At 35.2% G+C, this 14691-nt stretch overlaps 1 protein-coding gene across 2 annotated transcripts in view; it reads left to right on the top strand.

Moving 5' to 3' along the window:
* The window catches only part of AHI1 (Abelson helper integration site 1), a 96874-nt gene that overhangs the window by 17361 nt on the left and 64822 nt on the right, over nt 1-14691 (top strand). For both annotated transcript variants that reach the window (XM_055810656.1, XM_055810657.1), the window contains exons 8-15: nt 806-901; nt 2372-2557; nt 4635-4787; nt 6781-6913; nt 7876-7999; nt 10258-10487; nt 11888-11991; nt 12602-12720. In XM_055810656.1, coding sequence (XP_055666631.1) covers nt 806-901; nt 2372-2557; nt 4635-4787; nt 6781-6913; nt 7876-7999; nt 10258-10487; nt 11888-11991; nt 12602-12720 — 1145 coding nt within the window. The remainder of the gene's footprint in view (nt 1-805; nt 902-2371; nt 2558-4634; nt 4788-6780; nt 6914-7875; nt 8000-10257; nt 10488-11887; nt 11992-12601; nt 12721-14691) is intronic.

The following is a 14691-nucleotide window of genomic DNA, read 5'->3' as shown; positions in this document are numbered from 1 at the left end:
AAACAAACACATTTATAGAAATAGGAGTCCTTAGTTGCTTAGCACAGAAGTAATTACAGTGGTATGTAAAGATTCTTCATGGAAATCACGTTAATGTTGGGACCAAAAGCATGACTATCCTGAAAACATGCATTTGACTTCAGCATGGTTTATGAAATAGCAGTTTGAAAAAAGCTTGGTTCCAAGGGTTTTTTTTGTATGCCAAATAAACTTCCAGGAGTGCCCAAATATAAGAAGATTCTGGTCACTGACTAGAAAAATGAAGAATGTTTTGGACATCATTGGAAGTGTTTGAAGTCAGATGGGACAGGGCTTTGAGCAGCCTGATCTAGTGAAAATGTCTTTGCCTATGGTAGCGGGGGTTGGACTAGATGGTCTTTGAAGGTCTTTTCAACCCAAACCTTTCTATGACATAAGTGATAAAGCTAGGAAATGAAAACTAACTCTTTGACTGCCATTTTCCAGCTACATTAACATGCAGCTGCTTTTGGCTCTCAGATTTGTGAACTATGTAGGATTTATGAAATTTACACATTGAGACAGAAGGAAAGCAAGAATACTTTTTTAAGACCAGACTTAAGTTCTTTTCTTTTAAAGCAATTAATAAACAATCATCAGGTAAATGCATAAGGATGTGTTCTTTCTGATTGTGTACTTGCGTGGAAGAAGTCTGTTATAATTGCTTAAAACTGAAATCTGCTTAATTTAGTGAATCACATCTAGCATATTTAAAGCAGTATTTTTTTAATTATCATGAGGTATATATTAATTAAAAATATATTTATATTCCTACCAATATTTTCAGATCCTTGATTTTCTAAGTATGGATGAAGTGAGAGCCAACTCTGATGTGCAAGTTCGGGAATGTGGTTTCCGAAAAATCTGTTGGGCATTTCTAAAGGTATTGCAAATGTTTAAATGAAACAAAATTTATAAATCTTTTTATTCAGTTGTCTAAAAGATACTAACCGTACTAAGTGGGAAAACATTTTTTTAATATTTCCAGGCAACAGAGATGGAAAAACAAATCCTCAGTTGCTTGGCTGTTCTCTCCTTTACCTCTTCCTTCACCTGATAAAATTCACAGTAACAAGCTTGACAGTAAAGATTAAGTATTTTTCAAGAAAGTATAAAAGATGCATGATTTTTTTTTTTTTCATAAACTACAGGAGGATGTCTTCTTTGAGGGTTTTCTGTGTGTTCGTGAGATTGTGTCCACAAAGAAAATGACAAATCCACTAATTTCTGTACCTCAGCTATTCTGTATTCTGGTGACATTTTCAGTTGGCCAGTCTTTGAAAAAGAGTCCCAAGTCTAATTATAAAATGCTTGTCATTTTTAGTTGCATGAAAGTGCTGCGGCAATGAGGTACAGATAATTTTGCCAGCATGTCATGAACGTTTTTACCCTTTTAGGAGAGACTTGAATGTGCCAATTTGGCCTTTGAGAGCTGACAAGCTTTAATCTGCCAAAGGATTTACACCTACCCCTGTGAATGGTAGATCTTGACAGCCATTGAGCAGTCCCCAACATAAGAAACAGAGGAGAAGATAATGGAATGCATGTTTAGGGGAAGAGAGAGGGACCCCCGTATCATTCCATACAAAGTCTCTCCTCAGCTCTGCCCAGGATGAATCGACTGGGATACCAGACCTCTGTTCCATGTCTGGGCTGTATAACTGGTGGGAACTGTGCATCCAGGCATCCAGTAAACCCTACTCCAGAACAAAGGGAAGGATGCATTTCCAACTCGTAAATAAATACAAATGAAATTGTCACCTGTTCTTCATTCCTACTGCATCTGTCTGCATTATTCTTTCATTTGTACCAGTGAAAGTAGAAATGTCCTGATGAACAGTAGTCAGTATTAATCACGGTAAGTACACTAGTTCTTTCATTCAGTAGGGAGAATTCTTAGTTTCTCTGAGTAAGAAAGATTGGAAAGATTGAAAGTCTGAATTAGAAAGAGTGATGTTTTGCTGTATCTTCTCCTCTGAGTCAAAGCCTTACCAATGCCCTTTGCTGCAGAGTTCAAAAGGGGCAGATCTGAAGAGTCCTTTGAGATTTAGGTGATTCCAGCAAGTAGTAATTACCAAGAAAGTGGTACTGCAGAGGTCTTCCCACAGACAGGGTATTTCTTTTGTGCATATAAAGCATGTTTCAAAACTAGGCTGCAATCTAAGCTTAATCTTAGTGATTTGATCCTGAGGGTGTTTACTTCATTACCACTTTTAGGGATAGTGTATTTTCCCAATGGGAAGTGGATTTCAAGAGTGTATACTGTAGTTGTTTAAGATAATAGAAATAATTACTGTTGCTACTTTTATGTTAATGTAACACATTTTTTTCCTCTTTTTGATCACCCTTCCAGCTTGTAGGTGCAAATGGAGTTCTAAACATTGATGGAAAACTCCGCCTGCAGTTATATTACCCTCCTCCAAGGACCAAGTCGCATTCGAATGTTGTTGAGATTTATGACTGGTGGGTAAAATGTCCTAGAAAGCGTTACCCATCAACATTATATGTAACTGTAAGAGGCATAAAACTGCCAGATCATGTAAGTGAAATATATAATATATAAATATATTTACAAATATGCAGACTTTTCTGTAGGAACTAGTAGCTAGCTAGAGCATGTGAGTGTGTGTATTTGTATGCATGTATAGAAAAGCTGCACTTATATGCAGTATATAAAATAACTAATATATAACTAGGTATAGTAACTTCGCATCTTAAGTTGTGTTCCAAACTCAGCCCTTCATAGCTATATTTGAAAAATAGGTGTACTTTCACATCTGCAATTTTTCATATTTTGCCAATTACAGAAAACTTTCAGGGTTCTTTCTTGAAGTTTGATATTCCTTCTCATTAGAGAAATGGCATTTTAAGTCACTGGACTCATGCAGGTGTGTAAATTCTGTAAGTGAGAGAAGTTGTAAGTCACTTAACTCTGATTCCCTGCACCCTCAAGTTATAATGAGTTGGTTTTTTTTTCTCAAATGAAAACTTCTTTAGAGACAGGGTTACATTGGAATGCGCAGAGATGTGTATTCAAAATAAATACAGCATTTATTGTTCTACAATGTGAGTACAACATTGTTCTATTACATAATTTTCCATGTGTATTTGCAGCTGTTTTAAGTCTTTCTTAATCTGTGGAAGCCTTCTTAGATGTGTTACAAACCCAAACTAATCTGTGGGATTAGTTCTTATGGTTTTGGGACATTTTTCTAATTGTATACTGGAATATCTGCACATCTCTTGCTCAGTCAGCTGCTGAGGTAGTTTAAGAATTCTGTGTGCTTTCCTTGAGCAGCTGTGCTTCATCTTTTTGGAAGTTTTCTGAGCCTGTCTTCTCCATGGTCTAAGTGTTTTCCTGCTATGTTTAGGTGCTATCACTGGTTTACAGCTGCCCCTACTTTACAGTTGTCTGTGCAGTTCAAGTGATGTGATGAGTGGGCAACTTTCTGAGCTGTGCTTGACTTGAATCTATTGGCTACTGATACAATTTCATTCTTGTTCTGATAAACGCCCGACTTGCCAAGGCTGGGATTGAGCTCCAGATAAGAGCCATGGCATGATACGTTTTTCTATGCATAGATTTGTGCTTCTATTCAAGATCTCTTACAGATCCTGCCTTGTTTCCTGGTTCTCTAGAAGGGCCCAGATATCCCATACTTCTTGCATGGGCCGGTAGATATGAAAATAGATGTCTCAGATAAAACAGCATCTTGCATGGAAGTAGACATCTATGTGTCGACAACTGATTCAAGCTCCTAAATTGGTTTCTACTAGCATAGTAGGTGTCCAGCCTCCCTTTTTAGTCACAGGAACCTAGACATTTATTCACCCTGAAATGGATACCTAGCAACTGTCAGCTGGGATGAGAACTAATTTTGCCTGGTATTCAGATGTGTTTCTGAACTTGTCTTAGTGATACTGATCAGAACTGCAGCTGCCTCTTAATGGCCTCTGTCCCCCTCCGTCATGGGGCTGCCAGGCTGCTTCACAGCATTAAGGCTTACTGTGTTTTCAGGCTTGGTGTAACTTGTAGGTAAAGTTCAGTAAATGCAGAAGTTTGGAAAGTATATATGCTTGACCCAGGATTAACATCACAAATGTCAGTCCTTTTCGCTTTGCAGTAGTTGAACATGGTTTGTTCAATACATAACGCTGGTAATATCTTTTGGTATCATGAATGGGTTTTGTTGCCAAAGCAGTATTTTGATGTGAAGGTGGTAGATTAATGTCACTGGAACTATGTATGTGCTGAAATGCTTTTTTTTTTCTTCTTTTTTTCTTTTTTTTTATTTTTATTTTAACACAACACCTTCACCAGGTAGTAGAGTATTACTGATTTTCACTGGCCTGGGTAGTTAATAAAAATAGAAAAGTATCCATTATTTGAAAAATCTTTAATACCATCTGACTGACAACTTTGAAAGCTCAGATTACTTTCTGACTTGCTGGTTAGTGTTTGCTATGCAATTTATGTGTATTAAGCTTTTTCCAGTCTCTACTTTTCAGCTGTAATAATGCAATACATTTGAAGTTAAAAAAGTACCTTTTAATCTTTTCAGAAATTAAAATTTTAAAACTACTTTTTCCTGATAGTTACTTTTGTTTCCCTTAAGGTTGCTCCTTCTTTCCGCTCTATGATAGCTGTTCAGCAGGAACAAAGTAGTGCAGCACTGTGTGAGCTTCAGAGAGATGGATCTAAAAAATCACATGAACCTTTTACAGAGGAGAAAAAGGAACCATTTAAATGGACAAGATTGCCTGGACAGGTGAAATGTTTTTTAAAGGAAAATAATTTAAAGATCGACTGTCTTTTTATAACTTTATTTTTATCATATAGCTATTATGAAGCAAGTAATTAATTAAATCAATTTTTTTTTTAAAATAAACAAAATAAAAAACATAAAGAACTCTCAAACGTAGTAGTGGATGCTTATCTTCTTTACCAAATGTGACCGATTTAACCATTTTTTCCTGGGTCAGGTATTTTTCTCGACAGATTTGTCTAGGAATTTGAAAGTGTAGGGCTGTTCAAGCAGTGGAATTAAGATAGCAAATCTCAGATTTCAGCTTGATTGGAAATATATTTTTTTGTTTGTTTTGTGATTGGGCTTTTTTCTTTTTTTTATTTTTTTGTTTGTTTTGTTTTAATTCCCTCCGTTAAAGTTATTTTTACAGTATAACAGAAGGAACTTTAATTGAGGAACCTTCTTAAGAAGGTTCTTGCTGACTTCATCCTACCTCCTAGGTCACTCTGGCTAATGGAAATAAGCAACCATAAAACGGGAATATTTTTGCAACTATATATAGAATGTCCATGCAGTGATTTCGTATTATTCTGTAGAGTGGCATTAGCATGAGTTCATGGTTCTATCAAAAACTGAATAATATAACATAAAGACTTGTTACCAAAGAATATTGAACTTTATTTTGATTCCATACTGTACTCCTTGTACAGATCTTTTTAAAAAGAACACATAAATGTACGTGGACTTAATTTTATTTGCCAGTAATGTTTGCTAACAGTAATAAAATTGCAAAGAATAGATGAGTCTGTTTTTACAATGGAAATTTTCTTACCAAAAATGGCAGGATACCTATATTTATGTTAATGTTTGTTACTTTTCAGAAAGTTGCCATTCTGAATATAAGTGTGTAATTGAAGCTAAGAGAAATATGATCCTAAGAATATTTACCTGCCATCATAGAAATGACATTTGACAGCTCACTTATACTTAAAGCAGTCCATGTAAATATTGGAGAGCTTTAGTAGCAACAATGATGTATTTTGTGATGCACTGTCTTGTGAAAAAGTGTCAGTAAGGATAGTGTGATTTGGCATGCCTGTTAGCCAAAGAATATTAAAGCAGATGTGCTTGCTTAAAAATGAATAGTCATTCAGAATTATTATTTCCTTTTTATACATTTAATTTTTGCCTTTGAATCTAAGTTATCTTTTTAAAGAACCACAATACAGTTGTATGTTTCCATAGATATAGATAGATGGATGAAGTTATTTTTCCAAAATGTTTTATAGAATTATGAATTATTTGATATATTAATTAAATATGAAATGCATATGAATCTGTTAATACTCATGTTTCATTTGTAAAGGTAAATCGGGTTTAGGTTAAATAATCGTATAACTACTCTGCATATTTGAATTGCCCTTTGAATTTAGTTCTGGACAAAAAGCCCTTGGGTGAAAAAGAGGAAATACTTCAGGAGAGAGGAAGGGGGACTATAATACCTGTGCAGTTTTAAAAAATGTTTCATCTCCAGTTATGCTTAAAAAAATCAGGAATTGAAATACAGATGAGGAATACTAAAGGTGATTTGGTAGACCGAAAGTTTGAGTGCCTGTACTTAGTCGTCTTGAGTTCACTCTGCAATCATTAAGTTTATAAAAGCTGTGCTTAGACTCCTTAAAGAAGCTTGACTTACAGTCTTAACTCTACAGCTTCTATTATTGGCGATAGTAATCTTTAAGAGCTTCTTAAGATTAAGGAAATTTAATTCAATCTTACATTTACTTAGGTTTTTAAAACTTGCTAGTTGTCTGTAAAAATGGGGCAAACTAGATGTGGCCCAAGTTATGCAGCAGAACTGTCTTTGTTTATAAGGTTGAATTTTTCTTTTAAATTCCCTTAAGATGTTAGTAGCTTTTTAAAACTTGTTGCGTGACAGCAACCCAGAATGTTTTAAGCATTGGGTAGTTAATATTCATAACTGTGTTATCCCAATTCTTGCCTGAAAAGCTAGGCTTGCCGCATACCGAACAAGCATCTGTTTTCACTGCGAGGTGGAGATATGGGCTGTTTCTGTATTCGCTTCTCTCATGATGGGAGAACACTGGCAGCAGCATGTGCAGGAAGGAATGGCTATCCCATTGCTTGTAAGTTTAAAATGTTTGGCGTTTTTTTTCTACTCATTTTCTACTCATTGTACTAACTCATGTAGTTTTGACATTAAAGGGCAAGAGATGTAATTTTAAATTGTGGGGTTTTAAAGCATGTTTTGTAAATTGTTGTGTGCACCGAAAAGCATTGAGGAAAATGCTCTTTCTGTGTTACCAGGGCCAGAATTAGCTTTTCTTATGTGGTAGTGTATACACAGTTTAACGGTATGAAATCCCACTGTTTCTGTGCAGAGGTCTAATGGAAATACTAAATCAGTTTGCCTAAAGAACATGTTTTCTGATAATAAGTTTTAAAGTAAAATAACTTTTCCAGCCCCCACTGCACATGCATACTTTTTGTCATGAAAAGTTGAGATACCCACAATATTGTCATCTCCAGACAGACTACTGGCAGCATCTGTCTTCCATGGTCCATTTCTGTTGGAACTACAAATATTCCTTATTACTCATACTTGGGACTGCTTCTTCACAGTTCTTAAATCCTCCATAAGAATATTGAGATTTAGAGAGAACAGTATTTTAAGTATACAAAAATTATTTCAATGTTTAAATGCAAGGAACAGCCCCAGAAAATGATCTCAGTATTAATCTATTTCAAAGATTGGTCGTGTACCTGTCAATATTTTTTTAAAAAATAAATAGAAATTATAATCTTAATCTGGTTCTAATAATTTAAAGCAAGTAGGTTGTTTCTTAAGGGTTTCTTAGGGGCTAAGACATCTGTGACATCCATGAACCACTAGATGGAAGTATATGCATGCCATCCATGCATATCCAGCAACTATTTGATCTTGTTCTTTGAAAATGAGAAGATAAAGAAACTTGACTTGTGCTAGCAAAAACTCCACCTAAGATTAAACTAAACTTCGCACTAATAATTGCGTATAATTTATTGTAAATACTTTAAAAAAAATGTTTTTGTATTTAAACTTCACTAGTGTATGATATTCCTTCTGGACGGCTCCTGAGAGAAGTTTATGGTCACCTTAACATAGTGTATGATCTTTGTTGGTCAAAAGACAATCAATACCTTCTTACTGCATCCTCTGATGGCACTGTCAGGTGAGTATGATGAAGGTGTTCTGGCAGCATCAGAAGCAGAAAAGAAAGTGGTCCAATTTCATGTCTTACTACAAACTGCTACAATGTTTTAATTAAAGATTTGATACAGTGTAAATATAAAAATTGTGATGGAGTTAATCACGCCGTGTTTAATACATTGGTTTCTAATGTATATGTATTTGAAAGCAAAGCTTTTCCAAAAACTGTCACATTTTGTACAGTGCAGCAAATGACCAAAAAGTTTAGATTTCAGGAAGTCACTGAGACAGCTGGCATACTCTGTCCTTGGAGAAATTGCCATATTATGAATGTAATGTTAAGTTTTCAAATTTAAACATGAGACAGGAAGCTGAAAGATTAAGATTCAAGTTATGCATATAAATTTGCCACACTGTACATATGTATGTAATTTTTAAATTTTTTCCCCTAGTTTTTGGATACTTAAATAATTCAATGTAAATTGGTGTAAATGAGATTTGATAGTATTATTTCTGAGACTTGAATATGTACACTTTTTCCTCTACAATTAAAAAGTGTACTTCAATGCAGTGTTAATGTTTAAACCTTGAACAAATTAATATTTTAAAGCAAAACCCTCGAAACTGTAGAAATACAAGAAAATACAGCTGTGATACTGCACAATTTTATTTTGAGAAACTTCATAATTTTTTGTAGGGTGGAGGGTTTTTGGTTTTTTTGTTTTGTTTTTTAGCTCTTCAGATCCCTATCTGTTGTTTCTGTTATGCAATGCAGTAATGCTATGGGCAGTTGCATAATTGAAATGCCAGAAGAATTGTTAAATGATGTATTGTATGTGTGGAACTGTTTTGTTTTTTGCTGTTTATATTTAGGCATGAAAAGAGTATTTTAAGAGCTTAGCCCATTTTTTTTATTTGGAAGCCGATCAAATGAAGATATTTTTTTTTTATATTGAAGTAAACACTGGATTCAGTCATTTGTTGCCTATAAGAAGGCCTAGCTGTTCCTCAATTCTTGAATTTTTGGCAGCAAATTGAAACTGTAGTGGTCTGCCTCTTCTTCTGTGTACTGTGCATAGTCACTGTACGAGTTATTAGTTCCTGTATTTATTGTCCGTTGCCTTAAGCTCCTTAAAAAAGCCTTAATTTAGGCAAGGAGTTTCTTCTTTTTCCCTTTCACTTTGGGAGCACTTTGCTCTTGAATTATGGTAGAACTGAAGGATGAGGACCAAAATTAAAGTCATTATCTGTTTATTACTTGGATCATCTCTCAGGCTAAATTCTAAAGCAATTTGGAGGGAAATTTGGGAACTTATGTGAATTCTTTTTTATATAGTGTTTTACGTTACCCTTGAGCCTTCCCAAGCTTTAGTCCCACGTTATTTGTGAACAATAAATTAACTTTTATGTTGTTAGAGCAAAATCATTATAAAAGATAGGTAGGCTCCTTGTGAACTTTGCACCTTAAGTTGCAAGTTAGTTGCAATACTCTAAGAAATTGCAATTTTGTAATGAACTCACCTCAGAGTAAGCTTAGAATTCTTCATTAGCCACCAGAAGTAGTTACCCCACCTGGAGGGGTGGCAGTCAAACAATTAAATTGCATACTGTAACTGAGCACCCTGAAATGTGCCCACCTGTATTTCATGATCCAGGTACCATTCCATTCTTTATGGACTCATGTCTGGGGAAGGCTCAATAATAAAACGTATAGCATCAAACAAAAAACACTTCCTAAGAAAAATCTGATCTTACAGCTCTGGGTGGTGAAGGATAGGAAATAAATTAATTGTAAGAACTGAATTTATGTGAAGAAAACATCCTTGAGATCACAATCATATGTGGGAGGTAATGGTTATTTTAAAACTTTTTGTGGATTTTATTTATATTTAGTGGTCCTAAATGTTCCTTTTGCAGGTTTTTTGTTCTACCATTTATTTAAATGAGTGATTCCCCAGAAGGTCTTAATAATTTGGTTATAACTTTGGAAAGAAAGAAACTGATCCATTCCATGGAATTTTTTCAGTATTTTAAAATGTCCATTAAATGAGTAAGTAGTCATGAATGTACTCTGAAGACAGAGTACTATGTAACTGTATCTTAAGTCTTGTTAGAAAGTACCATATTAAATATAGGTGGAACAAATTGGTAGGATAAATAGGTGTTGGCAAGTGTTTGCTAGCATTTGCCTCTAGAACCACTATCACAAAATATGGTATTCAGTTATACCTGTGTGTGATTGCTTTCTACAGTGGATATCCTCACATTCTTTCCTTTTAGAATGTGGAAAATAGAAATGCAGGCAGCTTCTGCAGTGAGAGTTTTCCCTCATCCTTCATTTGTTTACACTGCAAAGTACCATCCAGTTGCTGACTCCTTGGTTGTGACAGGATGTTATGACGCAGTGATTAGAATCTGGAATGCAAATGTGAAAGAAATCCATGGGCAACTGCTGCAGGAGCTTGATGGTCACAAAAGTTTCATCAACACGCTTTGTTTTGATGCAGAAGGTACGTGCTTAGTATTACTTTTTCAAATAGTCTTCACTTGAAGACCAACTTGAGCATTCCTAGTTTGCTTTATTTCATAGAGGCAAGGTAAAATGCTGTAATAGATTAGAATATTTTTAGCTGTGTTCGTAATGAATATGTTAGTTTGATGCCTTATTTGGATGACCACAAAGGGACACACAATCCCTGATATAGATGGAGAGTAATCACAAAAAGTAAGTGTAGAAAGGACAGGCAAAAAAATGTGTAGTGATCAGGCAATGATGACTGGGCAAATTTTGGTCATGGTTTAGTTTTTGTTGTCCCTACAACTAGCTATTATTAGTTAGTTAATGTTTTGTATGTATTGCAGCAAGAATCTGCAGAATGTAAAGCACAGATGCTCCTGTTCGGAGGAGACAAATGCATGAGGATGCAGGTGGAAAGCCTAGCAGTTAGCGTAGAGAGGTAAGCTGGAAAAAAAGCAGGTTTGGCTCGAATTCTTCCAGGTGGAAGAATTATGTACTAACTTAAAAACAGAAGCAGGAAATCTGAAACTAGCTTCTAGAGAACTCTCAGAACAGAACTTCAGAACAGTATGATTCATGATCGCATGATCAGAACAGTAGCAAAGAGCTCCACTATGTTGTCATTCAAAGTTGCCAATACGAAGATAGTGAGCAGCAGTAGTTAGATTGTGAGACTTTTAATGCTAGACTGAAGAAGTGGGAAGGTGGTGAACTTCTCAACATTGACAGAGAATGTGAAAAACTGACAGAAAAGGACAGATTTGACTATTGTGACTAATGTTAGCTGGTAGATTAACAGCAGAAAAGTGATTGAGAGGTACTGACACGTACTAGTGGAGAGTGGGAAGTTGAAGACTGGTGAATGAATAAAATACTTGTGTTTGACTTTCTGGTATTGGTGGCATCATTAGTAATTAGGTGGTTCATTTTTGGAGGTATTCACTGGAGTAGGTACTACAAAGAGGAAAGAGTTGCATTTTTATAAAGAACAAATATTTGTGCTTAATTTAAGAACAACTGTTGGAAAACAGTATTTGTTCTTGTGCAAGATGCTCAGTGAACGTATAGGTCAAGAATCTGAGTATCATGTGAAGCTCATTGAGCTATAAACGCTCACTTTTTGTTGGTTTCAGAATATGAGTAAAAATGAAAAAAAAGAATATTCTGCACTCCAGTATCTGACTTGCATGCTGAATCCAAATTTATGGTATCAACTTACATCACGCGTTTTGAGCAAAACATATTTACACTGAGTGTATCGTAGCAAAAGAGAAGAAAGAATTGGTGTTTGCCTATTCACAGAAATAACAGAAAAAGGTTTTCTTGTTCATGCGTCCTTTTCTGTGTTAGTTCTTTTGTGTGGTATTCTGCTGATAAGACATTATTTCACAGGGCTCCACATGTTCTCAGGAGATAGTTCAGGACTGATAATAGTTTGGGATACATCTGTCAAAGGAAGTTCTCAACACCTGTTTCAACAATGGAGGATTGATAAGGTATATAGGTTTCTTAAACTAGTGTCATCATTTTTATGTGAAATGTTCCAAATCTAGTAATTTGATTTGAGTTCAAATTTTTTATAGTTGTTTTGTTTAACTGAAAAGGTGTATTTCCTTTAAATAACAGCACGAAAGTGCTGATAGTATATGCTGTGATTCATTGACTTAAAACTTTTGAATTGTTTTACAACTTCAATTTTTTGTATGTAAAATATGAAAATGCTTGAGCTTTAATAGCATTGTATTAACAGATAAATACTATTGCAATAAGTTTTTTCTCTAGAGGCAACAATAAAATAGACCACAGGCTTTACAAATCACCTGTTCATACCTGAAAGGCTTAATGTTGAGTCAGCACTTCTCTCATCAACTGTGTCTCAAGAGTTCAGAGTCACAGCAGAATCTGCCTTGTGGTTCTGAAAAGTTGATTGCTTAGGATGTAATGCCTTAATAAAGGAACAAATGTTTTCCTTAACCAAATAGAATGAAGTAGGCAGAAAAAGAGTAATGCAAGAGAAAAATGAGTAATGATTTGTAAAAACATGAGTTTTAAAACAGAAAGTTCTTTGTTTGTTTGTTTTTTACTTTATTTTCCTTCTTTCTGTAGGAAATAAAAGAAAATGATATTAAAGGAACACCAATAAATCATTTGGAGGTGCATCCAAATGGAAGGCGTTTATTAATCCATGCCAGAGACAGTACTGTGAGAATCATGGATCTCAGAATGTAAGTAGACTTTTGGCGAGAAGTGTGTATTTCCTTTTTGGTTTAAAATTTACTTGGGCAAATAAAGTACATAAAACTATTAAATGTATAGTTCTGGAGAAGATGTCCTAATAATCAAGGATAGCAATATTAGGGTTAGGAAATGGTTTCAAAATACTGCTGTATTACAGACCTTTTGTGTGATATTGGGTAAGTCTTTTAGAATAGAATATCCAAAAATTACTAGATTACTTGGGAGTTTAAGGTGGCATGAAGGAAAAGGCACTAGTCTCCTGAAGATTGAATTAACTTTTAAAAATGCATTCTGGGCTTGATAATAACTTTGAAATTATGACATGTGTTTGTGTGTTATTTTCTCATTGTTAAGACTGGGGAAGAGTGTTTTAATGATAAAATGGAATGAAACTTGTCATCATAAATACTGAAAAATGCAGTGATATATGGTATATTAAGCAGGCAGTGAAATATTTTTAACTATTAAAAATGAAAATAAAAATTATGAGCTTGATGCTTTTGTAATAAACTACAATAAAAAACAAGGGGATTGCAGAATCACTCGAGTCATTGAGGTTGGAGAGTGTCCAGTCCAACCCCAACAATCAAAGTATGAAAGCCTGTTACTCAAGAGTTTTGTCCAGTTGTTTTTTGGATATCTGTAAGGATGGACAGTTTACAGCTTCTGTGAGCAACATGCTCTAGTGTTTGTTCTCAAAATAAGAGATCTTTTTTTCTTAATTTCAAATGGAATTTCCTATATTTCAATTTTTGTCTGTTCCCTCTTGTCCTTTCACTGGGTGAAACCGTGAAGAGTCTCAGTCCTATCAGTTACACCCATTGATAAGATGCACCTGAACATTCTCTTCTGGAAAGTCACGTCAAAGATATGAATGCTTATTTTATATGGTTCATTCTTAATTTCATGGGTTCCCTTCATCCCCTTGCCACGCAGAAGATTAAAGGCCCCTAGTTTTCTACATGAAATAACCTGTGGAAAATACCTTTCCACTCTCATAGCATGAGAAACTACATTCTTTTAGAATATACTTTTATGTGTGGTACACACACACACATATATATACACATACACACACACTGTCTCTCAGGAGAGGTAGCAAGGGGGGGTCAGTCTCTTCTCCAAAGTAACAAGTGATAGAACAAGAGGAAATGGCCTTAATTTGCACCAAGGGGGTTTAGGTTGGATATTAGGAAATACTCTTTCACCGAAAGGGTTGTCAGGCTTTGGAACAGGCTGCCCAAGGAAGTGGTTGAGTCACCATACCTGGAGCTATTTAAAAAACGTGTGGATGTGGCACTTAGGGACATGGTTTAGTGGTGGACTGGGCAGTCCTGGGTTAACAGTTGGACTCTATGATCTTAAAGGTCTTTTCCATCCTAAATGGTTCTATGATTCTTTTGGGTTGGATGTTTGAACTAGCTGAAGACTTTCCAGTCTTATAGTGCACTCTTCATCTTTTATTGTAAATGATAAATTATAATGACCATGTTAGAAGGCTAAACTATCCACTCAATGGAAGCTTGAAATTGGTGAATTAACAGTGGAAGCCTGTAGTTTTTGAGGCAGATAGGGTTTTTCTATCACTACCATTCCTAGAAAGGGTAGAGTGTTTTAGTTTGAGAGAAAAAAAAATGACATGCATACTAATCTCCCAGAAAGGGTTAATATAGTGTGCAGTTTCACAATTTCTTTAGGCCATTTTATCCATAGGAGACACCATCTCCTCCTATCTCCCACACCCATGGCCATGTATTCCTAGCATTTTCTTTTTATCAGCTGTAGAGATCTTTTGATGCGGGCTAAGTCAGATCAGTGAACTGATCCAACTAAAAATCAGCCTACAAATACAAATGATTAATTTTCATTTTAATCAACTATCAGATCAATCTCATCTGATAGCTGCCCAAACACTAGAGAAGAAATGAGGGAGAGCCTGGGAAAATAAGGGTGGAGAG

Source organism: Falco peregrinus, chromosome 7 (genome assembly GCF_023634155.1).
Source record: "Falco peregrinus isolate bFalPer1 chromosome 7, bFalPer1.pri, whole genome shotgun sequence".
Taxonomy (NCBI): domain Eukaryota; kingdom Metazoa; phylum Chordata; class Aves; order Falconiformes; family Falconidae; genus Falco; species Falco peregrinus.
The sequence above is the reverse complement of the archived record's forward strand: the minus strand, read 5'-3'. Positions and strand labels throughout refer to the sequence as shown.